Genomic DNA, 27,549 nt, shown 5'->3' with positions numbered 1-27,549 from the left:
AACTCATTGCCCCTGTGGATAGAGCAAAAATCCCCCAAACCAACTGAACAAAACCTGTATTCCAAACAGTCCTGGTTGGAAAAAAAAAAAAAGAAAAAAAAGCTGTCTTCAAAATTAAATACACTATACAAAACCAAACTGAGTAGAGAGGGAATATTTGTGCCAGGTACTCTCAGATACAATTGCAGAGATATGATGTGACTTGCAATATTGTGCAAAACGTGAGTCCTCAGAATGGTGGGCACTACCATATATAACCAATTTCATCATCCTTATCATCTTCTTCATCTTCATCATCTTCATTAGCTGCTCTTACATGAATCTTCAGTTTCCCTTCTTTGTCCTTTTTTGCTGCTTCAGGTTCCTCTTCCAAATCATCCAACAATACAACAGATCCACCACTGCCAAAATCCCCTGAGGTTTCTTGCTCTTCTTCTGAAATAGGTAAGAGGGAATGGTCATTCTCCCACGTGACACCAAACCCCTCTGATCAAAGTTCATCACTACCCTTGTAGTTTAAGCTACTGCCATTTGCACTTTTTACATTCATTGGTTCCGCTGCTCATGAAACAACTTTCAAATTTCAATTTTCATCCTGAACTGGGATAAATATATATTGTTTTACAATAAAAAAATTAATTGCCTAAGAAACTATGCATCCCCTGCCTCCTAGAGACTCAACTGATTTTTTTAGGAGAGTACCAACTCTGTTCACATGCGTGCAGACCACAAAATGATTACCCATTTGCAAATACTTTCAGCCTATCATGACTAAGTAGACTAGGCTAAAAATATTTCACAGATTGATTTTATCTGAGTGCTTAAAGCACACTCCTGCAAATGCACCTATTGAGCCTAACACCTTCGATGCAATTCTGGGCACCTCTGACCTTCTAGACCTCGGCTTCTCCTACTCTTTCTGGAATAAGAAGAGCTGCATCCACAACTATCACTAAAACATGCTGAAGGAATACCACTTTAATCTCGTTTGTCTAGGTATAAGCGCTAGGTGGTGATTGTACATACAAACATAATATCATACTGTCAGCATTTTCATCAGGCTTGGTTGTTAGTTTATAAAATTTTACACAGTTAAGCCTTCCTTGTCGGAAGAGACAATATTTATGAAGGCCCTGTAAATGCGTATTCCAGAATATACAGAATATATTTAATAACTCTGCATAACAATCCCATATCCTTTATTTTAATAGCAACTACTACATTTTCCAAGCTGGTAGCAAAACCATCTTCTTATCAGTGGTTATTGCCAATTTAATTCCGCTGTACAGCCACAGTCCAAAGGAACAGCATGTGTATCAAGACCCCATTTGTATTATGAATAGGAAAACGCAGGAGCACTTTGAACACTGGTAATTATGTTTTCCCCGTTGTCACTTTTTGTTATCGTGCTTGATCTTACAGCAATGGCAGGGCTTACAACAGTGTTAATTCCTTTGCTATCTGAGGAAAGCACATCATTACTCACCACAACTAACCGTCCCTTGTTTTCTGGAGCCGGCTATCTCATTCCCGTACTTATCAACGCACCAGCACTGCCCTGTACTGCCATGGCACTGAGTTGCTTTGTAATAACCTTCTTCATTGCAGCGTGGAATGAAAGCACCTGAACAAAACACAAGGTATGATCAGTAACCCGTGCCTCCGCGGGAGCACGCAAGTAGACAGGGCGTTATGGACCTGCTGCTCGTTGAGGTGCAGATCGTTACAAAGTCCTGGGGCCAAGCAGCAAGCAAGTACATGTGATTATCTGGGGCCTGAAAAGGAGCAGAAATTATACGTGGTTATCCTTTTGCAGCCAGCCTGGTCCCCGCACATGGAGGGCGGTGGCATATAGTGCTAAGAATAGGTTCAGCCTGTCCCTCAATGATTAATATTACTCCAAAACCCCTTTCCGATTTAACTCCTGTTCTTACACGTTTTCCTCCCAGCTGGAATCTTCTCCAGAACTTCATCAATCCTGCATTTCACTTCCCTTTGCACTCCTTCAGTGTTTATCACGTAAGTCTTTCAACAACACTGTAATTATCCCTGGAAGGTATCTGCCATCTGCTATTCAGACGAAGCTCAAGTACAGCTTCAGACTTACTAAAAGCTCCCGTGTGTAAAACAGACCCAATGAGTAAGTTTTCTGGTGAAAGACACCAGGATTTGAGGTCAATACCTCTTCAGATTTAAAGTCCTAGGATTTGTCTTACAATAAAACCAATCCTGTTTGGCCGTCCAGAGTGTGGATCGTTCAGGCTTCTGCAGGCGGCCAAACTCTCAGGAGAAACCTGCTTTATTGCTCCCACCATCTTCAGCAGACACGGCAAATGTACTTCAATATGAAAAATCCTCTTGTCCTTCAAGATGAGTTAGCTTTATTCCCGGGGAAGGTCAGTACAGTCACCTTCCATTCTTTGCTAATTGCTTCAATTTGAAACATGGTGCAAAAAAAACAACCAAAAAAAAAAATCAAAAAACTCACCCTTGCCTCAAAATCTCTTGTCTCAAATGATTTTTGAGAAAGTATTTTTCTCCTTTGTCAAAGATACCAGTGATTTACTGGTCACGCAGTACTTATTTTAACTAGTTTCATGTGTATAGCATCTCTTCAGAGAGTCCATGTGTCAAAGGGGCTATATTCACCACCTTTCTCACAGAAAAAATGAATGAAACAGCACTGCCCGAATGTCGTGAAATTACTTATATAATAGGCATAAAAATGGAAGTCAGTCAATCTCATTTATGTGTCTCTCTAGCTATATCTCTCCCTATATTTCTCTCTCTCTCTATCAATATACATAAAATGAATCCTTGAGTTTCCAATCTTATCCCGCTGCAGATCTTGTCCAATGCTAAAACGCCACTAATGTAAGTCTGGAAGATCAGAACAGAAACCTTTGCATATCTGCAGAAAGCTTTGTATATCTGATAAACTTTCGAGGCCGCTTTACGTTTGTGACTACTAAAGACTCATTTTCACTATTTATCAAAAATAGTTTGAATAAAAATGTAAATGTGGAGTTACTCGGCTTTACCGTTTTTGCAGGTTTATGCTCACTGTTCAGGTTCTTGTTATTGACCGAGAAAGGTTTTTCTCATACTTATGCTCACGCCTCCTCTCAGCGAAGCCCTCCAGATGTTTATCAGGCTATGCACAACCTTGGGAAGGGTGCTCAGGCGCCGACTTCCAGCTGTGCCGCTCAGCACAGCTGTGCCGAGTCCCGGCAGCAACCCAGCAGCTCCCAGGCTCCCAGCAAGCACCAAGGAGTGAACCGAAGTGGCAATCCGGGGCAGGCAGAGACCGGCCTCTGTATTTTAAACTGTCTCATCCTTTCTCTTTTCCTCGGGCAATGCAACCTTTCCCTTTTTTTGTAACAGGCCTTTTCGCATAGCTTCACTGTGGTTCATGCTGGGTATTAAAACGCTCCACACTGGCTGTAAAAGCCATAGATTTAAAAAAATTATGGGGCAGGCTCGCTGCCCACACAACCGAGTGCATCTCCATTGGCTTGAAAGGATTCAGGCTTTGGGTCACAGTGTAGAGTATAAGGCATGTTCCTTCTGCAGGGGGGGTTTGTGCCAATTCACACATGCACATGCAACGCCGGAGCTTTAAATACTTAGCTGTGCACACTAATGTCACAGTTTGTGCCAGGCATCGCAGCGTAGAGATCACAGCGTGTCCTCGCTGCGGTATCAGGTGCCGGTGACAAGCTGGCGAGGCCGGAGTAGCGCTAGGAGCCAGTATTGCACAGAGCGATGGTTCAAGTCCCAGACAAATCAGTCCCTGCGTGCATGAGAAACGAGCTCTGGCTCCAGGCTCTGGCATCTGGACGGTGGCAATCAGACACCCCATAGAGTGGGAATATTTCACGCCACAATTTGGCGTGGCATCGGAGAACATCTGCAGAACTTGGAAGAAGAAAGGGGTTTGCGTCTCCTTTCCAAAGCTTACGGCATGGACGGTGCTTTCCGTCGAGAGGACTGCTGCTGCACCAGCTCCTCCATTAGCGCTATGAGCTGGTAGTCGTTGCCCACTGAAACGCTGCAGGCTAGCGCATCAGGCTTCCCCATCTCTCCCCGTCCCGGGCAGTATTTAATTATTCCACGTCAACTGGAACAGCACTGCTACACCCTATATTTTCGGTAAAGATCCAGGTCCATATCTCTTTTTTGCATCGTTTCCTTACGTATATAACACCACCCTTTATCAGAAAACATGGGGAGAATAATTATATGCTAAGGATTGCGAAGCGCACAGGTAAAACCCGGAGAGGATTAACTGCAGCTTCCCCTATTAGCTACTATACCAGTTGAATTCACAGGGCTGATACAGAAGAAAATAGTGACGGGAGGGGAAATTTATTACCGTAGTGATGTGGGGAGAAGCATTATCAGGCTGCACAGTTGTATGTCCTAGAAGCACACTCGCTGCAGTTAATTGTACTCTAGATAAATCTAGTAGGAAGAGATGAATAGTGCTGTTTACTTTTTAATTCAGTCCCCTGGGATGCTAGACTCTATTTGAAAGTCTCCAAATTCAACATATCTAATGGCAATGGCTTTGAAGTACTTTGTTGCTACTGTCATGCGTTTTGAAAAATATATAGAGGAAAAAAATATCAGTAGTCCTCATTTTTTATCAATGGATCTGAGTTCACAGAAATCTTCTTCATGTGTACTGTCCAGATGTAAATTTTGTGCTCTATATGTCAGGGATGGAGAAGGAAAGAGAATAATTAAGGACTAGTTTCTCGGAAAATATTCATCTCTTTTCGATCTTTCTTGTTGCTACAAGCAGTGTTTTTGTCATGTGTGCGGTCTGTTTTCCATTTGCATGATTTTGCAACTCAGTGAAAAGACATTGTTTTCCTCTGTATAAGTAGCAATGAAATCAGATTAAAATCTCACAGACAGGTGTCATTACGCAGGCAGATTTTCAAGTCAGTGAGTAAAACAAAGAGTTCCTCTCCGTATTATTTTCTAGCTTGTGGAACAACCTCTGCCAGACACTGATTTGTTGAGCTTAGCCTGTTTTATCCTTTTTTTTTTTTTTTTTAAACAGTTGACTAGAAGTTATTTGTGCTAAGGGACTATTTTTGCCGCTTTTATGTTGTCGTTTTAGTCCTGCTATTGCGCTCAGATCCCGGTGCCACGTGGCAGAACTGTCTGCACGTTGTACTACCTGCAATAGAGTCATTACTTTTCCCACACACTAGAAAAAAGCACTTATGTTTCAACCTAGACGACATTTATGGCATACAGCAAATAACAGCAGAGGATAAAACAAACATGGGATAGCCAGAGCTAGCTACTAGGAACTGGGCTTCTCCATCTTTTAGGTGGCTTTGAAAATCATGTGAAACTCATGAGATATAGAGGAAACAGTGACTTCTTCTGAAACAACACACGTTTGAGCACAAATACGACTTGCTTATGAAGGTAGCACATGCACAGCCGAGCGAGCGGCCCTCCCTTCGCTTCCCCAGCCGCGAGCAGCAGGAGCGGCAGCGCTGAAACATCTCAGCCTTTACGCAAACATCCTATGAACGGTTGACAGAACTAAACCACACGCCCCGTGACCTCTGGGCATGCTTATTCTCATTTTAAACAAAATAATCCAGGTTGGGATAGTTTCTAAGGTAGCCTGAACCTGGAGGCCAAACAGCACTGGCTTCTGGGAATGGCAGGGTTCGGCAAAGACGAGCTTTGCAGAAGCTGTGTGCAGGGTCTGCTGATGGGTGTCCAGAATAAGCAGACTAAAATCTGAGAGCAACCTGAGAAGCAGACGAAGCTCGGAGATGCATTTCGCCAGAGACCGTGGCGTGCATGCTCTGCATGGCAGCTAACGACGCTGCGAGAACTGAAGATGAGCTCCTGATGATGGGCCTGACAGCCGCTTCTGCGGTACACCGGGGTCCTCAAGGGCTAGATTCAGCGCTTTCTATAAACAAATAGACTTTAACGTGCGCTGATATGCCTCGCGTGATTTGGTGCTATGTACACAAACACACTGGGACAGAAACTTCACTAATGTAACACCACAGAAACTCTAGGTACATAATACGATGCGATTTTAGGGTGTAGAATTAGTTACATTAAAATAACCCAGTTTAACAACCTGATTTTTCAGCAATTAAATGGAACAATGCCATATGGGGGATTATTCCACCTAATTTTAGATATCCTGTGCGTTATGAGATGAATCAGGTCAGGCGCTCAGTAGTCGAGGGAGAGAGGGGCAGGCACTGTCACAGCTCAGGAGCATCCTGCAGAGATGCCGAAAATGAGGAGATGTGAATCCCTGTTCTCATGGCACGGGTCGGAGTGTCATACACCCAGAGTAGTATACTGAAAAATTTCTTCAGGGTGATTATACAAACCTGAACCATCGAGGAATACATGCATTGCACCATAACTGGAAGGTGACATGAACTCATCGGCTACGCACTGTGCTGCCTTCAGTCAAAAATAGGAGGTCTGAGCATCAAGCAGACTTTGTACTTAGCGTTGACCTTCCAGGTGATGAAGGCAGCTTTAAGCTCGGTGCAGACTAGGGGTTACATTTTTGGAGAGCTGTAAATCAGCCCTGAACCCGCTCCTACCTGTGCCGTATGTCGCTATCCCATCATCCGTTTCATTTCCTAGCACCAGGCCTACACTCTGCGGTGCACGTTCCCCACTCAAAACATCAGTCCCTAATTGAAACACTATTGCTGCACAGAAAGTTGCAATAATCACAGAAGCTTTAATTAGTTGAGTAAATGAACAGCAAGTAATCAAACTTACCCAACAGACTCTTCCCTCTACTTAGCTTTTGAATTCTATTCATTTCATTCTGGCAAGGAAGACCTGAAATATAAAGTATGAGAATCAGCTTCCAGATGGTGCAGGACAGACTCTAATGACTGGCTTCACTATTGACATGAAATGTAGATGCCCGTACACCTGGGAATGAAACAGGCCCATATGCTGATACTGTACTGCAAAACAAATTTGTGTCATTAGCTCTACTAATTAAAAAAAAATTTGCAACACACTGTAGCTGAAAATACTGTTTGGGGGCCGCTTTCATTGTTAAACAGTTTCTCCTCTCTTTTCACCGAGCTGACATAATGCCAGCTCTGTAATTTATGATTTGCTAACAGACTAATTCCTGCATTAATAAGAAAACAAGTTCTTACGCTTCATATTAGTGGTAGAGCTTGTTTCCAAATTGTGCGTACCAGCACTTTATATTGCTTTGTTTGTTTTAACCATTGAGGGATATTAATATAGTTCATCTGTGACATTAAACATCGTTACACAATGGCCTTTTATACCAATGATGGAGAAAAGAGTTTTTTTAATGCAGCTATCAATCAGCAAACTGTCCTTAAGAGCAAAGTAATCAAAATTTAAACACAGGGAGACCCAAACAACTTCTCTTTGACCCCCTCAGCCCCCAAATATTATGTACCTAACTGTAGAAAAAAGAAACCAAAATGGACAGAAACTCTTGTCAAGCTAGATGCAATGCTCTGGAAAATACGGTCATTTGAAAATGCCAATCTGAAATATGTGAACTATTAAAATTTTGAAACATTAATGTTAAACCAGCAATAATTTTGAAGGTGCAGTGCATGAGAGACCAGTACTTCTGATGATAATTTTTGGAGCAAAGCTCCTGCTTTGGAGCTTTTGGAGCAAAGCTCCAAGCTTATAACCAGTGTTACTAGTTTGGGCAAACATTGGAATCAGCCTTGCAGACAAGCAAGGCGAGCAATGTGTACAGGACGCCAGCATTTTCAGAGGCATGGCTAACAGCAGGCACCCAACTGGAGCTTTGAGCATGGCTATACTGCTTTCACACAGGTGGAGGAGCTGAAGGTCCCTACTGCCTGCAGGGCGTCCTCAGCACTTTGACCAGCCCAGGCCCATCTCTTTTAGTGGTCTATACATTGCAGTTTGGCTGCTTCAAGTCTTCTCCTTGTTCAGTTAAGTGTCTCCTTAATTATATTTAAAAGGACTATTGTCATCCTTCCAGTGAGGGTAGGCATGTCTGTCTGGCATAAACACCGGTAACAAACAACAGCAATAATATAAAACCACTTAGCCTAAAACGCTGATTTGGCTTACACATTATTAAACACGAATATTATAAAATTACAGCAACCTCAGCAATTCCCACCAACGCATCATGAATCAGTTTGACGCTGCGAAGCAGAACAACTCACCGCCCGGCTTCTGAAAGCAGTAGCACCACTCGTTGTTGGAAAGCTTTCCGTCTTTGAAGGAGTCGCAGGAGTTGAAGAGAGGCTTGACGCATGGCTCATACTTATCAAGATAAATGGCACTGATCTCCGAGGGATCCAGCAGCAGGTCGTAGTTCATGTCAAGTTTGTTGAACATCCAGCCTAAGGAATCCTTACAGATTGGCAGTATGCTGGTGTCAAATCCTGGAAGAAGATGGGCAGATATCCCCGCGTGAGTCACCGCACGCACTGCCCAGGCATCATCGCTACACTGCAGCCTTCCTGACATTTTTCGGCTGGACTCTGAACATTGACCTGACCTGCCCCATGCACAACAAATTCTAAGACAACTGCCTGAATAAAGCTCAAAACCCGAACATGACTACAGACTGCAACACTACTTATGCTCTTTACAAACTGGGGGGGGGGGAGGGCTGAGGTTCAGAGCTGATTACTGTAATTCAAAGTTATTTGTACTCAAAAGAAAACTCAGTCACTTATATATATATATATTTTTTCCATCCTCGGTTCCAAGTGGGTTGGCTTTATTTCAAGAAACTGAAATGCAACGAGAAAAGGCTGCATCCACTGTGTTTTCAAACTAGGCTGAGGCAAAATGCAATTTAAATGCTGTTTCCCGGCCCTGTTTCTAGTTCCCTGACCAAATTCTTTCCTAGCATGCTCTCACCTCCCATCTCTCATCTGGGCTTTTCCCTCCTCAAGGCCATGCCTCCGGTGGTGAACAACCAACGCTGAGCTCTGGCCTGCAAACTCACTGGGGGAGCGAGGAGGGGACGTGAGGGAGCGTCTCTTTTGCTTGCACCACTCCGAGGAGTCACAGCGCTCAGCTGGGAGGTCCAGACCGATGCAAATGCAAACGAGAGGCAGCTCCTGCTCTCCTAGGCCACACCAGCACTGCTCATTCTTGTCTGCTCCAGGATTTTGTGACAAAACAGGAATCTGCTCTTCCAGCACTTTGGAAACCATCATCCTCATTCATTTTAATAGCTCGAATCCTTGAAAGACTGCAGCAGGCGGTGGTACCATGGCAAGAGCAAGTCACGCCTATGGAGACCCACACCGTACATGAGAAATGCACGCCCCCGTATTCTGCCGAGAGTCCCATTGCCTTTTTTCACAAACACGGCAGGGCATTATAAATCCACACAGTCACTGTATTTTGAAAGCCTGGTACAAACACGGACTAATTTCCAAATTATCTATGATGCAAGAAAGTATATTTGTAGTCTAGAGCTAATAAATCTGAGAATAAGGATACTGGTTCCAACGAGGACTCAGAAACATGAATCCCCTGGTTAGGGATTTACATGCCTGGAGGGCACCTGAACCCCGCGCCCTGGGCGACCTGCGCTCGCGCTGCTTCGGCTGCCTGCAGTAAACCTGCCCGCGCGCTATTCAGCCTGCTCTGGGCGACCTGGAGAAGACTGACGGGCTTTTTCTCTTTGCTGCTTTCACGGAAAGAGGTCAAGCTTAGCCTTACTTGCTCGAAGTGTCAAGTCCCATTTCCAGATGCTGCTTTGTTCAAGCCAAACCGGAGATGTTGCCGGAGTCCCGCTGACAGTTTGCCTAAGCTCTGCAGCCTACCTGCTGTTTTAAGTATTAATCCAAGGGAGGGCAGCGCTTCACGCTGGAAGCTGTGCTTTTTATTTGTCACTGCAGCTGAGGCTTGTCAGCGAACACGGCGGCACGATGAGAAGGGTTAACTACCGGGAAGGCTTATGTCAGTCCTAACGCACGTCTCTCTAAGGAAGGAAGAGGGTGACACCGTTCCCTCAGGGCTAGAGGCAGCTCAGGCAAGAAGAGAGAGATCACGCTGAACTTTTTATCGCATTTGTGTTCTGTTATCTCCTCTAATGTTATCTAATCAAATTCGAGCACAGTGAAAAAGGCCGTAGGAATAGATGTAGGGAGGAAGCCTGCTCGCCTTGCTGAAGCAATTAGAACTATCGACTTCAATTATTTCATTCATCTGAAGAAGGCAAGCAGGATTTGGTCACTGTGCGATCTCTTGTCAAGGGAAAGATGTAAGAGCCCTTGACTTTGCCTTTCTGCCGTGCAGAGGAGCAGAGCTGGTGTGCTGAGTCCTGCCTTGTGCGCGTGTCCGCTGTGGCCGAGTCCCCTCCACAAGGCAGATGTCCTTTCTGGGGATGGTCCTCATGCCACGTTGCGGGATGTCCTGCTGCAAGGTCTCTCATGGAACCAGTTCTGTAGAGCACGTGTTGCTCAGCCCCTCGGCTGTCCACTGGTCACCTCCCAGCCAGTGAGGGTCGATGCAGAGATCCGACCGAGAACTTGCCCCAGACAGCGTGTGCGGATTAGTTTTGACTCTTGCTTTCCTCCCTGCTGGGCGTTCTCGCGTGGATGATGGCACCCCGGGACACGACAGCAGCCCGCCTCCAGCGCCGACCCGTCTGTGCAGGTCACCCGAGAGCCACTGATGCGCTTGGAGGCTGCTCTGTGGTGTACCATCAGCGCTCGTATGAACGACACAGGCGTGAAAGGTCACTAATGAAGACACTTAATTACATTAGCTGAAGAGTTTTTGACTGTAATTTCTATAAACAATTATTAAGAGCTTATTAAGAGGCCGTGCTATTAAGCAGTGCTGCATATCAGACCGCGTGGTCTGCAAGCCTTAAATATTAGAGATAGGTGCGACAGAAAGCCCTTAGCTAGCTCGTTACTGCCAGCGAAAAGGCCAACACTTTAACTGCGCTTCGGCACGTGGGCGAAGGCGCACAGCAGCATCTACCTCCGCTTGCCCTCGTCTCCTGGCGAGAGCTACCGCCTGCAAATCGCCTTTTGCTACGCTGCGTCTGCAGCGGGGTCTCTGCGGCACCCCAGCGCGGCGAGCGCCCGGAGCGCAAGGCGGGCGCTGCTCCCGCACGCGATCGGGCAGCCGGCGGGAAACGCTCCGCCGCTACGTCAGCCCGGCATCACCGTGCCAGATGCCGACGCTGGGCGTAGCAGGGTCGGGTTTGCCTTGCTCACGGCACACGAGGGGAGGCCAAGCAGCGCTGCACGAATTAATGGCTCCTTCCCGCAGTCTTCCGATAAATCTTCTCACCCATATGGTGCAATACGCTGGATGAAATACAGCGCGTGCTGCAGTTCTGCGATGAATAACGTTCTTGGGTTAATGAGCTGGATTTGGAGCACAGAGGACCCGGTGCAGCAGCAGCCTCAGCGAGATCTTTTCTGCGTCTTTCCGTGCCTCAGCTCAGCCCTGCAGCAGCCACGGTTAGCGGCGGGAGAGGGGAGCAGCCTTCGCATCCCGGCTGCTCGCGGCTCTCCGCACAGACTGCCAGCGAGGACGCCAATTAGTGACAACGTGGTGGCGGCTGCTCCGCGTCGGACACCTGCTCGCAAGGACCTGGCCTGAGACCATCACGTTTCTCCTTCCAGCTGACGGCTGCTCGGCGGCCTAACAACTCTCGTTTGCCGCACACCGGGAAGGAATTCAAGCCAGTGACCTCCATGTGAAAGTCTCGATAACCCCTTAATACCTAAAACGCTCCACCTCCACTGAATTAAAAGGAAATTAAATTAAAAAAATCTTTAAGTGAAATTCCTAATTAAAAATAAACAGAGCTTCTGGCACATAAAATTATTTCTCTCCCTTCAAGAGTTGACTTACATGAGTCAGATTTATTTTATTAAAGTATACTACAATTTAATTAACAGGGGAATAATTAACCTAATTTCCTCCATCACTTGAAATAAAAGAAGGAGGAGAGGAAATGTTCCGCAGAAAGGATCCTTTGTATTGCACAAATTGCTAGTAAAAGAAAAACAACTCCCACTCCAACCAGAGAGACTATCTAGATATAACACGGGAACGTCATGAATTATCGACAGGCTCTGGAGCAATTTGAATCGGACCTTAGTATCTAATTAGTGTTATTATTTTCTTATTTCAAACATGTCCCTGAGTTGCTCATGTTAATATTATTTATTGAGGTGGCTTCATTTGCCCAAAGGCTGTGGAAGACAGAGTTCCTGGCCTATGGTGCTTCATTAGGGTCCAGCAGATAGCACATTGAACGCAGGTCTGAGATCTGAAACCCCAACGACTTGCCCTCATCCCTTTCTTTCAAAAGAGTTAAAAAAAAAACAAACAAAACTTTTTTCTTCACATGGGGGTGAACTTAATACATTCAAAAAACTTATTTACACTCACAGTAGCATCTTGAAAATTTAATGTAGCATAGAGAAATCTCTGCTGGAACACCTTCTCCAGACAGCTGATGTGTCCGAGGCATCTTAGTCATCACTTCCCACCATCTGGTCCCTTTTACTGCCACAGGGGCATACCCAAAATGGATTACTTTGAGGATGCATATGCCTTTTAAGACACTACAGGCATAACCAAACCAGTTCAGTTTAATGAAGAGATCAGCCTGGTGAGGAGGGGAATACACGCAGAGCGATGAAAAAAGGGCAATGGGTACGTCAGAGCATACTTCCAGAGCTGCATGTGTCCTGTTTGCCCGGATTCACACGAATATTTTTTTCAGTTTGGATCTGTGAACTTTGCTTTGAATTTTGAGCCCCATTTAAGATGTCTTTCATTCTTACAAATGTTTGAAGTTAGAGGAAGCCAAATCCTGCTGTCCTTAATCAATGTGTATTCCCAGCGCTACCAGAGAGAACCGGGGCTGTAGAATTTGGCACATGCAGATTAATTTATGAATAGTGATGCAATCTCTTAAAAAGAAAAACAAGCCCAAGTTTTGTGGCATTCAGTAAAGATTTAAGCATCTTAACTCATAAAGTTTCTTTTTTTTTTACTGACACATAAGAAGACAAGAATATGTGCCAAACTAAGTCAACAGTCCAAAAATGAACATTGTTGAGATCAAGTGTGTAAGATCATCAAGGCAGCCTTTCATATAAAAGCTGCCAGGAATCAAACTAAACTAAAAAGAGATAACAGCTCCTCTGTGAATCAGAGCAAACATGGCAGAATTACCAGAAATGTTTTTCTCACTGAAATTGCTTCAACAAAAAAAATCCTCGAGGAATCAGTTTGGTCTTTGGCCTTTGGCTAAGCTCTTCATGTGAAGCCCCTAGGTCATCTGCATAGGGAACACCTTCTTGACATGTGGCTGTGGGCCCAAAGGACTTCAGACAAAGTTTCCTCCCTTGGAGTTTTCTATGACGGGGCCTGAAACGAATTCACATCTTGAAGCCCTGATTAGCTGTAAGCCCAGCTGCCTTTTTGCACTACTTAGTGTTCAGCTTCGTTTGCATGATAAGCATATTCTTTTCAGAGGAGAAAAATAGGACATACTGCTTCAAAGATATAGACTTTGTTGAAAATAAATGACTACTGAAAGTAACTAAATGACTAAAGAAACTAGCCACTGACATCAAAAGAGAAGGAAAAGAGGGCAGCTGATTGAAGCCTTTAACGTAGTGTTGTGTGGACCCAGGCTTGAATTAGGGCAGTGAAGTGGAGGCGAGTCACACACCTAGATAAAACTCGTGCATCCTGCTTTGCAAGGCAGAGGCCCATGTATTCTGGGACACAGTGTTTAAGAGGATTAATGAGTCCTTATGGAAAATAAGTTTGCATCTGCTCTCTGATGAGCATAACCTCCTTTGGCGCTGTTATCTGAGTCCTTCCCCTCCTTGGTGGGTAAATGACACCAAAATCAGTCATATTGGTTCAATCCACAGAGAGTAAATGTCCTCTAAACTATTCATTTTCTTCTTCTTTTTTTTTTTTAAAGCATCAATGGAAGCTAAGAAGGTATTATTAAACACCTGGGACACAACAGATAAGCGCGCCTTTTCTCTGTGCATGCAATTCCAGCTTTCCGCACCATTTAACCACTCCAGCTCTGTGGCCGTGGCGTGGATATTTTCAGTATTCTTTCTCTTATATAACTTGTTAGCTGGAAATCGCAAAATAAAGTGTAAGTGAGTCTTTTTCAGCGTTGGCATAATTTCCTCTGTGCCTGCATGCCCCGGTCGTGGCTCATGCCACTTACCCTGGGGCAGGCAGGGGGCACAGGCTGGGGGTGAGCCTGGGCCATGGTCCATCCCCGATAGATGATCTGGACGCAGCCACCCTGGTTTGGACCCTGGTCACGGAGTTTAGCTGTACGGACGTGAACTGTGTCATGCCACTTAACCTCAGGGCTTGAGAAAAGTCCCTGAGCGGTTTTATTTACAAGTCTAGATGTGGCCTCCATGGCCTTCAGACTGAACTATTTGCCTGCCTAACCTGTAAAGGTCTCACTGCCTCGCGCTGCTGGTTTTAAAGCAGCTTGAGCCGGAGAGAGCACAGGGACTGCAGCTCCTCTGCAAACCGGGGGAGCTATTCGCAGGCTCCGGTCCCCTGCGTAACCGCACGCTTGCAGACGCCCGCAACCTGGCAGCGTGAAGAGCTGAGCTCAGCCGCACGCTCCCACGCTCCGCAAAGCCCGACACGCAGTCCGGAAGGCGTCTGCTTACTGCCTTGCGCTGTCTCCGAGCTGGTGGGTTTGATGACGCGGTTTGCGTCCTCGTGCAGAGCGCCGAACCAGTCTTTTAGTCGCGAGGCGAGACTCCTCAACTCCTTGTCTGTGCAAGCTGGGGAGAGAACGCAGAAACCCCCTCAGTCAAGAGCGTCAGCAAAACACTTTCCCCAAATACTCTGTTAGAAAAATCTTATTTATTCATAGTTGCAAAGTCCTTGCTATTAAGAGCTTCAAAGTAAAAGAGAAGGTTAGGGAAAAGTGTGCAAGTTAGAAAGAAAATGTAAGTCATAATGAATTTAAGTTGTACCCAAGTATCTCCTTAGCAGCTGACATGACGTGTGATGGAAGACACGACGTGTGATGGAAGAAATGACTCTCACGCCCGTCTGCAGGTCCTCGGGTGGAGCTACGTGACCGCTCAGCTTAACTGCTCTCACCTTTTAGGATTTCAGATAAATATCCCAGTCAAATAGATGGGAGTGGGGAGGAAAGATTTGTCTAGACATACTACTTGAACACAGTACTAGGAATAATTTATAATGCACATTTGGGTTATTATCACAGTAATAGGAAATATATATATAGCTATATGTACCTATCGATCTATCTATATTTCTTTACATACATACAAAAGAACTGTCATGTTGCTCTAGTTCTGCTGCAAACGAGACTTGCCACTTCCGAAGGTTGTCAGCTCTTTCTTGTTAGCTAGGTAAAAGCGTTCCCTGCTTCCGTTCTTTATGAATTTTTACTGCCAAATACCTAATTTTTCCAGAAATCTCTGCCAAGAGGTTAATGTCCAGCTAAAGCAAATATTTTTAAGTAAAAAAGCTACATTAGTCAATGGTTTCTGTCAGAAGAAAGTCTTCTTGTTTCTATATTGGTTACTGCTTGAAATTACCATGCTCAGACCATTTTATTATTCCTGCCGTGTACTCGCTCTACATTTTAAATGCCGTTTCTAGGAATACAAAGCAAGATTTTATGCAATAGAAGCAGACATCCTTCACAGGGTAAGGCACAATAAGTCTTCTCCAATTCACTGCACATTATAATATTCCTCCCACCAACTTATTGAAGATCAGGTCCCACCGCTCGTCTTCCCAGGTTTAACTCGCTGCTCCGACGACTGCGGTGAACTTGTTGCTGCTTCCTAGCTGTGGCGAGTACTGCTAGGTTTCCAGGTTTTTTCGGTCAGAAATAATGCTGACGTTAAAAATAAGGTGCTACAGGGTTTTCTAAGTGGAAAGTCTTTTAGCATATTTGGGGTTGGGGGAGAAAAAGATAGGGAGAGATTTTCCCATTCTGCTGTAATGCTAAGAGAGTTTGATAGATTTTCCTATTAAAAATAAACATATGAAAATCACTGTCCCACTAAGGCTGAGTCCAGGTAAGGAAAAGTCAGGTCTTAAAGATGTGAGTTTTGGAAAAAAACCCACAATTAATGTAAAAAAAAAGGAAGACAATGCCATATTAACTCTAATGTGGCTTACATTACTGAAAAGGCTTTTATTTTATCTTTTTTTTTAAACTCAGACTTCCATTCTATGTAATAAAATACAATAAGTGTATTTATAAATAATATATACTCTTTATAAACAGATTTATAAATTAATACATTGTTTTAAGTATTATATATTTATAATATACTGTATACTATTTTCTCTTTGCAGCTTAAGACAAAAAGCGTAGAGGGGTAAGATTTTTGAGGCCTCCATGCCATCCTTCCCATAAGGGACTTGTCATGCCATGTCACCCCCAGCCCGTCCCTCCCGGCTGAGGTCCTCCGCCAGGGAGGAATCACAACACCAGCAACACCGGCATGAGCCCAACCATCCCGGCGCTAATGAACCCCAAGCAGGAGACGCTGCCTGAAGGGGTGAGAGGGTAGGAAGAAAACTAATTTTGCAGGTAATAAGCATTCAGGCACCAGTTAGCTCGAGGCAGGCGTGAAGGATACGATATTTTGTGAATTTAGGGCAGATTCAGAAAGATAATGAGGTTTCTATCACACATGAATTTCAACAGGAGTTGGGTACCTAAATATAGGCTGTAAGTGAGGGAGATGATGCTTCTGCACGGGATGGGAGACGCAACTCCCCCCTTAAACTGCCATCAGACACCAGTTTTGTCTAAACATTATTAGGCTTTGACAGGAACAGGAGCGACCACAACCGTCTCCTTTTTAATCTTCGCTAGTATTTTCTGGGGAAGAAATTACCTGTGATTATATCATCTTTCAAAATTAAAAGCAGACAGCATTTTTCCTTTCCTTCTGACAAGTACCTGTCTCGACCTTTGAAAGTCACTTTTGGAAAGGAAAAAGGAGAAACAGTGCATGCCAAGTAAGTGTTGCTTAGCCAGCTCCTCGTACATGACAGGTTATCCCTATGCTCAGAGTACTTCACAAACACGTCTCCAGTCAAAAATGCACATATAAACCCTGCTTTGACTACTGATTGCATCAGCCGGGAGAAAACACGCGGGTTCAAAAGGCTAAGGAAGGAGGCAAGTCGTTTTGCTGTGCAAAACGGAAATTTAGGAAATAGGTGTTCTGGCACAGGACGCCTTTAGGAAGCCAAGGCTGAAAATCGGTACGACGACCACCTCTTCCCGACATCCTCACGGCCTTTCCTACCGCTGTAGTGAGCTTCACGCACTTTAATTCAGGAACTTCAGTAATTCAGGATGTTAATTCATTACGGGGGGGGGGGGAAATCAAAGAAAACACGCTGTGGGGCTATTTTCCTTATTCAGACGCAGGTACTTGCATGTACGGAGACAACCTTAGGCGCCACAGAAAGCTACGGTAAGTCCGAGGGGCTGCGGATGCTGTTTAAGCTGGCAAGCTCGCAGCGCCAGCACGGACCGTGCTTTGCTTTCACCGACAAGCCTGCAAAATGCACCGAACCTTGCAGCTTTCTCCCGGAATTCAGTGTCAGCATGACTTGACAGGAAGCCCCAGCGCAGGCGTTGTTTGCACGCTGGAAGTTTTTTTGCAAATAACTGAGATATTTCTTGAGCGTGTTGCTTAAGGGTGATCCAGCAGCAGATGCTCTGTCAGGGTTCTCGCTTAGGACTGTGATCTTCCTTCAGACGAGTTTCTGCTGTTTTACAAGTAAAACAAGAACCTATTGTTCTTTTAATATGTGGTGAATAATAAATTTCTTCCCAAGACTACAAAAATGTAACGCGTGGTTCTGATTAAATTCCGATTCAAGTAATTTAATTCCCTCGGTCTTGCTTTCTCCTGAACATTAAAGTGGAGGAAGTATTACTTTCCATTTCTTGTTTGAAATTCTATTTCGACACTACTGTGCATGGCTGAAAAGAGTCTGTCTTCCTACCTAATGGAACTGCATTTTATTTGTTGGTATAGGAGCCTATATCAACACTTTCCAAAGTCTCTAATCATTCTCAAGTGGTTTGTTTAGGGACACGTTATTCGAGGCACTTCAAAGTGGCTCGAGATTGAGGGCACGTGTTTAACACACACAGAGTCAGGTCCAGCCTCCGGCTGGGTATCCGGGAATCACAGCATTTAATGATTTATTTCTGGTCGTACAGCCCACTAGTTACGTATCAAACAGTTAGGAAGGATACTCTGAGGAGTCCTACATCTCAGATCCTCATATATAAATTTGCATCAGTTTAAGTTGTACGGCATTTTAAGAACCTTCTGCATGAAAAATGCAGTGCAAATGTGCCTTTTTAGCATTAACACAAGTTTCAAGTAACAGCTCTCGGATGAGAAGAATAGGGTCGTAGGAGGAATAGATGGGATAATGGGCCTCTTGCTATTTGAAGATCTATAAGGAGAGAATACGTAGGTTGCAAACCATATGGGTAGTGACATGACTTGAAGCACTGATTAAGAAAAACTGGGATGAAGAGAAACCCCAAGGGAGGGACCTCTCCATCACCCTGCTCTAGCAACTGTAATCTCTCCAGTCAACTGTCACCACCCACTCTAGGAGCTCCTGCTGGAGAAGGACACTCGTGCAAACATACGCAAGTAGGCATTTTTCACTGTGGTGTATATTTTCTTCAAGAAGAGAGGATTTGGCTTCAATTTGTTTCCTGCACATTTTAAAAAGGGAAAAATACAGGAGCAGGATATATGAAGGAGGAGGATATATTTGCTCCCAGATCCAACCACCATCCCCAGATCAGAAGCTGCAGATGCTACAGCTGTCCTGCAGAAATGATTTAACAGCAAGCACCGAAAGTGACAATTTATTCCCAAGGGTAAAGCGATTGGTCCAGCAGTTATTTATTCCTAATAAACTGAAAGCGATGCTGCTAAATACCTATTTTCACCCAACAGACAACATTAATCTGACCTAATGGAAAGCCATTAGCATGCTGCAAAGGCTCACGTTTTTATAGGTCATGCTTCCATTACGGAGTTTTTCAACTCTGCAGATACTCATCTATAAACATTGGTGGTGAAAATTCACAGTATAATGTTTAATTTCATTCTTTAAGAGAGAGACTTTCAAAAGTGCCTAGTGCCAGAAGTCAACATTAAAACTGAACTCAGCTGTAGAAGAATAAATCAATATGGAATGCTTTCTCACAACCCAGTTTTACTCCAGCCTAGCAAAACAATATTGCAAAATCTACCACTAACAAAACAAGGCTTATAATTCGTACTGCGGTTAACTCTAAACAAACCTTAGTACTAAGGAAGTACATCACTGCTTTAACGTCTATCTTGCTGACGTAACGTTCTGGTACTACATGACGAGCAAGTGGTCTGTGTTGTCCAGGCAAGGGTTGCAGGGACACATTCAGTGGTGTATTTCCCAGTAAGCAAATTGTGCAATCAGACGCAGGAACGTGTGTGTAACCTGCTTTTTATCATTTGACTTCTTTATTATCACCCATCTATTCAGCATGTATTTGTTGCATTATCATTACTACTGTTGTTATTACCATCATTCTTGCAAACAGCAATGTATTTTTACCAATTACATGTGGAGAGACTGGTCATCTGGATTCACATTATTGTTTTACAACACTAAATGAGTCTCTTAGGTACAGAGTGAGGAGCATGGGAACAGTCGCTGAGAGCCAGGCTAGCTTCAGCTGCCTCTGCGCTGTAGGGGAAAGGGAACAGCAAATGCAGGGAAATGCAAAATAAAATAGCAAAGCTTTAAAAAACGTATATTCAGCTACTGCGAGGTTAGTGCTCGTTCCATACAAAGGAAGCCTGTCCTGACACAATTCAGCTGGAAACTCCTTAGGGATACACGTGTACACAGGCACCCGCAGAGGATACTTTGTAGTAAAAACAATTATGGAAAGTACAAAACAGAAACCAAGGTAATCTTTACAGTGCAATTCACTTTTCTGTATTCTGTACGTATGATCTAAACATCAGCTTTCACTTTTTCTGTCCCACAATGAAGTATTCTTAGCATCAATTATACCTCATGTCAGCAAAATCTAAAACTAAAAAGGTCTAGATGAAGTGAAAGCAATGGTCATCTTTTGGCAGAGGGCTAGGCAAAGTGAGTCTGAAGGCCTTGCACCTGAAGTGAGATCTCTCTGTGGTTTCAAACTCATGAAAATATATACAGTATCCCTAAAAGCTCCCATGTGCCGCATAGGACATGATGCAATGGAGGAACTGCATCAGTCAAATATTAGACTGGGCAGATCGGGTGTTAAAGACACCGTGATGGAGGCTATAATCAGCAGCAGTGGGAATGCAGCCTATTTCTGAAAGCAATTACTTATCCCAAAACACAGCACTGATTTTGAGTGTCCCGCTGAAAAAGATGCAAACATCCTGCCACGGAGCAGCACCAATGTCTTCTGATCTAGGTGGGCAGCCAAGTACTATGGATAGGAAATGGAAAATATTGCAAGAGAAGCCCTCTGAACCCCTGGTCAGAAACGTCAGCCTTGGCGTTCCCACGCGGCCAGAGGGAGCGGGTGCGTTGACGGAAACTAGCCTGGATTCCTGCTTGGCTCACAAGCAGCAAAAAAGGAGCTGCATTTGCAAGACATATCAGTTGCAACAAGCAGTTCAGTCATGTGCCCTGTAAGCCTGGAGGACAAGTCCATTTAGTTGTCATTAAAATATGACACAGCAGCAACCTACAGGACACTGGCCAATATTGATATTATCTTCCTCCAGTTAGAAATAGGACATACATAGTTTCAACAATTCAAAAGCAAAAAAAAAAAAGAAAAAAAAAAGAAAAGTCTCTTTTTGGTATGCTTGAAGAATAACTAAAATGACAATCAGGGGCAAAGTAATACATGCAAATTGGTAAAATGCAAATATTTAAAAACATTGTAATAATACATTGTTTAAAAAATTTAATACGAGCTTATCATAGTGTGGAAATTGACAAAAGATAATGCTTATCTTTCGTACTAAATAGTAATTTTTATATTCTTCGTCTTCTTATAAGAAGAAAATGTGCTATTGTAATCACGCTTTCTCTGACAAACGTCACTACATTTTCTCTCTTCTAGGGAAGGTATAATTGCATCTGTACGTGTGTGCATTATCACAACAGGCTTTAAAACTAAAGTAAAAAAAAAAAAAAATTCTATCAGCTTTCATGCTTTAGAGAGCAGGTCTGCTCTCAGAAATGCAAAATACCGAGCGCATTCTAGAGGCTGCTGCTGCAGGAACCGATTCGAAAGTAAGCATGAAGAGAAATACAGCGCTGCGCCAGCGCTCCACCTCCTGCAAGCACACACGTGCATACGAGCCACTTGTGGACAACTCCGAGGGGTTTAGCTGCGATATTTTGATGCGGCGACACTTGCCTTCACGAATACTTCACCGTTTTTCATTGGAAAGGGTAACGTTAATTTGTTCATTTCTTTGAGGCCTCAGGCAACTTCTTATAACTAAAAAATGAAGCATGAGGACAATAATTTTTACGAAGAAGAAGGGAACGGATTGTCTATGCAGCTATTTGCTGTGCCCCGCTCCTGGCATCCAGCGGCTGTTCCTCTGCCAGGATGGCACCTATGCTGATAGCCACCTTGGATCCTCCTGCCATGACTTTGCCCAGTCTCATAAGCAAAGCGGCAGATGGCAAGAGCCTCTAGTTCAGACTCCGAGATGATTACAGGAGCAGCTGAGTTATGGTGAGGAAGAAACAGGCTTTGATCCGAAGCTTCCCTTAAAATGGTACCTTTAAGGCACGAAACACAGAGAGAACTGTATATACAAAGATTGAGAGCTACATTTTTTGGAGCTGTAGGCAAAGCATTCATCCGCTTTTACAGTACTTAATGCTAGATCCTTTTGTGCTTGTGTTAATTGTGAAAACCCTGGGAAGTTCATCTTTGCTAGGCACATAACAAGTCTGGATGTTTATTTGAAATGCCTCCAAACTATGAAGATGCTGGAGGTCCGCGAGAACTGGACAGGAATACTTGGGGGAGCAGCCTCCCTCATCAGATTTCGGCCACGTGTGGTATTAATCATGAAAATGCCACCTCCCTGCATGGCTCCTATCCTCCCAAAATTCACTTACCGCCTCACCCTGATGTTTTCATTCCGACTCTACCATGCCACTTGAAACGAGCAATAGACACTATCATATCCAGTAAAAAACAAGACAACAAACAAACAAACAAGCCAAACTGAATGGACTATGCGCGAGAAAAAGAGTCTCTGGATGAAACCAAATCTTTGCAGAGACCTCATCTCCCTTCCTTCCTCCCCCTTAGTGGAGCTGTTCTCACCACACGTCATTGCCATGAGAAGACACACACCTGCACCCAATGTTGGTGGCACCGAGCCTAGCGAAGCCACTCTACTACCTTTACTCCTGGCCTGGGAAGTTCAGCCTGGGTTGGTCTTTGCAAGGGACAAAAACGGATGGTTGGTTTGATTTTAAAGCAGTGTTGTTCTCTCCCAGCTGACAGTCAGTGGGAGGTTTTCACAGATACCTGACTGTACTGCTAAGTCCTTAGCAGATACCATGCTCTCAGGCATTTGAAATAATAAACAAGCAAAGCCAGATTAATAATTACGAGTGGAAATGTGGTTGACTGGGGTTAAAACGAGATAATTGAGGGCTGGGTCTTTTATGCAAACAGTATCTGCTGTCACACTGCCTACGTCTTGAGTTTTGTGTGGAAGCGTTTCCAAAAGCACAGCCAAAAGAGTGACGCCGACCTGCCAACGCTGTCCACATCCAGGAGCTTGTTCTGCTCCACTTTCCTGAGCTGAACAGGGAGAAATTTTAGATTCTGATCTTCTGTAAAAATGTTCTGAATTACAATGGTTGGAAATAGCTTGAGCTGTTGATGATAAGGGCAGCTGCTCGTTTCCGTGATGAAAACGGCCTTGAGCTCGAGAGAGCAGAACTCAGGTAGTGAAATTAGTGATTTGACAGTATTTGAGGAGAAATGGTCACATCCATTTATGTTCAGTCTGAGCAGGAAGGTAACAGCCAAGAACATAAATTAAAAGATTATATATAGAGAAAAAAGAAAAAACAGAATGCCCATGTTAGAGCCGAAGCGCATGCAACACTTCAGTAAAAAAAAACCCAACAAAGTATCAGCAGTCCATTTTTGTAAAGTATCACGGTAAACAGTGATATTCATTATTGCTTGATACTATTCCTTTAAAATGCATGAATTCTTAAGTGGTTCATAGGATAAAATTGCTTCTCTTACACGTCTGTTCTTCTGATACTACTCCATCTTTGTAAGTTTGTTCAAATCCAAAATTAATGGGTTCCCAGATGGTTATTTTTTTTTTATTTTTGTTTCACAAAAAGTGAATGTTCTCATAATTTGCTTCTTTTATTTTCTGCCCATGGGAAATTTGGGAAATAAAATGAAGACTATGATTTTCATGGATTTCCTTAGTGAATACCTAACTAAATACTAAAATATTAACTTTCCTGTTAAAGAACAGAAATTGTGCATTTTAGTGGAAGCTATTTGTTTTATGCCATGTATATAATTAGATTTACTTCACTTATAGTGTTTTTCCAGTGGATTACTCGCCTCATTTTGAAACCATTCAAACAACTCAGCATAACTTCTACTTCCAGCTCTAGAAGTATAACTCAGTCTTTGAAGGTTTCTAAGGGGGAAAGAGACGGGTGGCAGGAGATGGCTGGACAACAGCTACAGCTGAAACCGACTGAAATGTGAAGACTAAGGAAGAGAAGAAATTAAAAGTGAAATGGAAAACATGAGTTTTTGAAAAAGAACAAGTTCAAAAAACACTAACATTAAATTTTGAAGCAATCTTTGGTTTTGTTTGCAATTATTTGGCTTCTTAGCTTATGCTGCAACTCAGTAACCCTCATCTCCACCTGACTCCAGCATGCAAACCATTTTCCTAAGACATATGTTTTAAGCGGGGCAAGCATAAAGCAGAGAGCAATGAGCTTGTCCCCTAGTAGTCCTTAAAAGCAGAGAAAAAAAATATTCACAGTATGGCAGTTTCTTTTCGCAAAAGGAGCTGGACTGCAGGATTCATCTCCTCATGGCCTGTCCCTATCCACTCTGCCTTCCAGTCCAATTAGCTCCGGGTGAGTTTCCACTAGGGAACGCGTACTGATGGCAGGAAGGAACATATGACCATCTGAATTAGGATTATCACTGGATATGTGCTAACAATTGCTATTTTTGTTTGCTTTAGTAAGAAAAGGTATTCTCTTTGTGGCCAGCAAGATCTGAATGCCAGCTTGTGCTGGACTGGAAGATGCCTGTTCTGGAGATAAAGGTTTGGGCTACCCATCCTTATGGTAATGATCACTTCTGCTATTTGAAGAGACTATGTGCAGAATACTGTTTCTACGAACAAAGCACGGAAATGCCAGAGAAGCTCTCTTTTTTGTAGCCTGTGCGTATCCTGCCACGCGGCCTTTTTGGAGAGCTAGTGAACACACTGACTACTCCTTAACTGATCTGCTTTGCCATAGAAAAAGCTACCCTAGATCCTTCTCAGAGCCCCTGCCATCACTTAGCATACTGCCTGAAAGCTGCAAGTTGGACCCAAGAATTTATGAGAAGGACACATTTTTGCCAGGTGGACCTGGCTGGTGCTCCATCATACACAGCAGCATGAGAAGCAATTGAGGAGATTCACTTCAGTTTTCCTGGAGTCCACCATCTCTACCTGCTTCCTCAGGGACCCTTGCAAAGTGATAGATAAATCCAATTTGTCCATGCCGAAGCAGGATGGAGCGAGAGATACTCATGAGTCAGCATACGCTAGCAGAAACTATTTTCCCCCCTCATTAACTTTCCTTGCACATCAGCTGATTTTTATTTTATACTGTGGGTATCCCTGTATTTATTGTCTTATGTTCCCTACTGAATGCTATCACATCTGATACCACCAGAGCTTCATTAATGTAAAATGTTGTCATGTGGTGAATTATTCTAAATGAGAAAACAGACAACCCCAGAAGAGAAAATAAGGAGTTGTCGGACAGCATGAGGCTAGGAGCATTTGAAGATGTCTCACAGGAGTTCTTCCAGCAAATTGTTGGGAAAACTAATTGAAATCCAACAAGAAAGTGCAAATGAGACAACATAGCTTCCCAGTGGACTGCAAAGATCCCCAGGAAGGAAAGCAGACTCTCTCTGCACAAATGCACCTTGCAAAACCAAGAAACGCATAAATCCACCCAGGAACTATGTAGCAGTAACCAGTGTTCAAGGCAACCTGTAACAATCAAGTGAAGGAGTAATTTTAGCAAGCAAATACAAGATATTTTGAGAATCAAAACGGAATGAGTTTAAGACTGGGTATCATTTAATAAGTACCAGTTTTACACCAGCGAAGTACTATTAACTTCACAAGAGTGAACCTCAGTTGATATAAGAGCAAACACATTTGTCTGGGTTGGTTCGTACGTGCTCAAAGGCATTAGATTAACCAGGGCACTGAAAACCATAATCCTCACTATGGGTGACCTTGAGGGTGAAGGAGATGCGTGGCAAGTAGGGGTTTGGGGTCCTGGTCGGACAACTGCTTCCCAAGGAGGAAGGAACAGGGACTGCAGAAGCACCACTAGAGACGGGGCCTCAGCTGCAGCCCTCGGGTTGCAAAATGAGGGAGAACTTCCTCCCCCTTTCAAAACCCAGCGTGCGGGAAATGGACTGGATTTATGCTGGCAGCGCAGCTGAACTTTCAGCAAGCTCTGGCGCCTTTGCCCGAGGTACTCGTTCCGATGCTTGAGCCGCTATGGCCCTTGCTTCTGGATGCCAGGCTGGGGGTCTGCTAAAGCACAGAGCAAACTTCTCTGGGATTAAAAACAGGAAAACCAAGCTGAGCTGAGTGTCAGAGAAGGCTGTAGATAAAACAGGCTCCAAAAAGCTACAGTCCCTGGTTTACCTACTGTGCCATGTGCCTCCTGCAGCCACGTAACTTCATTTAAGAGTATAAAGAGAAGGGTGAGATGAACCTACTAATGAGCACCTGGCCACTGAGATGCTGTGGGAATCAATAACTTCAAAGAAGTAAGGAATGGAGCCGCAAAAATCTCCTGTTAATGCTTATGCTGAAGAATCATTTAAAGAAATGTCAATTCTTTTCTCAGCCCTTCGTATGCATTTGTGTATTTCTGAAGTCTTTTAGAGGGGGGATTGAGTTTTGTGTACTCAAGGCTATGACTTATTGAAAACATCCTGATTTTCTTTTTTTTTTAATATTTGCACTATTAAAATATTTAACAACCAAATAAAAGCAGGGAGTGAGATCAAAACCGTCCTGCGGCATCACGAAACCCACGAGCTGAGCAATTCTGAAAAGGATAAAAATGGCCTGTGCGAGGAGAATTTGTTTAAAAAAAAAAAAAAGACAGATTTGCAACTGTGGCTGAGAAAGCTTTGAGAGCAGCCAGGCTGACAGAGGGTATTGTAGGGTCGTTGTAAGCCTTTGTAGAAGCAATTATTATCATCTCTCCAAAGCAAAGACAAGACCGAGTGAAAAAAAGCAAAGAAAAGGGGAAACGGCTGGCTGAGAAGCAGACCTCCTTCCTCAGGCCCAGACGCTTAATGCTGGGGGCTTAAGCGAAAATGAAAACAACCTGGAGCTTTAAGCTTGAGCCATTCGGAAGAGAATTAAATGGCTGGAAGGGTAGGGGCCGAAAGGAGGAGCACGGCGCAAGCTCTGCTCCGGGAGCGGGCCAGCAGCTCGCGTGGCGATGGAGGATCAGCGCGGCTCCTGCAAACCCGCCACCGTCGCTCGCAATAAGGATTCAATTGGAGCAGCCACGGATCGACGCTCCCAAAGTGTTTGCTATTAACAAATGCCGTAAGAGGTCCAGCCCGGCACGCTGTAAACGTGAGGATCCGCAGCTCCCGACAAAGCCTATCCACTTCATACTCTACATTTCGGCACGTTTCGACTGCGTTATTCAAAGCAGACGATGGGCCTTATTCTGCTGTGCCGAGGTTCTGAATTCACTGGGGTGTAATCGAGTCAGATTTGCACAGGCGCAGCAGACTGAAAGACTATTTAAGTATGTTATTCAGTCTCCCTCCAAAAGCACTGTCTGGTGGACTTTAGATTTCGTTATTCCTGCGAGGCTCCTCAAAGATGCGAGGGTACCTTTTCACTCTCTGGCCCTTTTAATGGTTTTCTCCTTCACTAGAGAGCGGCAACATGCTTTTCCAATATTGCCCCAGGTTCTTGGACATTAAAAGGAGGACATTAAAATACCTGGAAGTTTACAGACATTTAGCACAGTATTTGCTATCCCTGTCATTTTCAGCCAAAGCAGCCATCAGGTGAAAAGAGCAGAGTCCTATTATTTTATTGGAAGCTACTAACTAACCAGACTATGTTTGGTATGTGTTTCATTTCA

General features: G+C 44.0%; 1 protein-coding gene across 1 annotated transcript in view; it reads right to left on the bottom strand.

The window, feature by feature from the left end:
* Positions 1 to 244: 244 nt before the first annotated feature.
* Positions 245 to 27,549, bottom strand: part of SPOCK1 (SPARC (osteonectin), cwcv and kazal like domains proteoglycan 1) — a 319,830-nt gene continuing 292,525 nt past the window's right edge. Inside the window, exons 6-10 of the mRNA XM_026063359.1 lie at positions 14,724 to 14,840; positions 8,223 to 8,444; positions 6,796 to 6,858; positions 1,487 to 1,624; positions 245 to 435 (exon numbers count right to left, since the gene is read on the bottom strand). Coding sequence (XP_025919144.1) covers positions 245 to 435; positions 1,487 to 1,624; positions 6,796 to 6,858; positions 8,223 to 8,444; positions 14,724 to 14,840 — 731 coding nt within the window. The remainder of the gene's footprint in view (positions 436 to 1,486; positions 1,625 to 6,795; positions 6,859 to 8,222; positions 8,445 to 14,723; positions 14,841 to 27,549) is intronic.

This window comes from Apteryx rowi, unplaced genomic scaffold (genome assembly GCF_003343035.1).
Source record: "Apteryx rowi isolate R43461 unplaced genomic scaffold, aptRow1 scaffold_2, whole genome shotgun sequence".
NCBI classification, from domain to species: domain Eukaryota; kingdom Metazoa; phylum Chordata; class Aves; order Apterygiformes; family Apterygidae; genus Apteryx; species Apteryx rowi.
The sequence above is the reverse complement of the archived record's forward strand: the minus strand, read 5'-3'. Positions and strand labels throughout refer to the sequence as shown.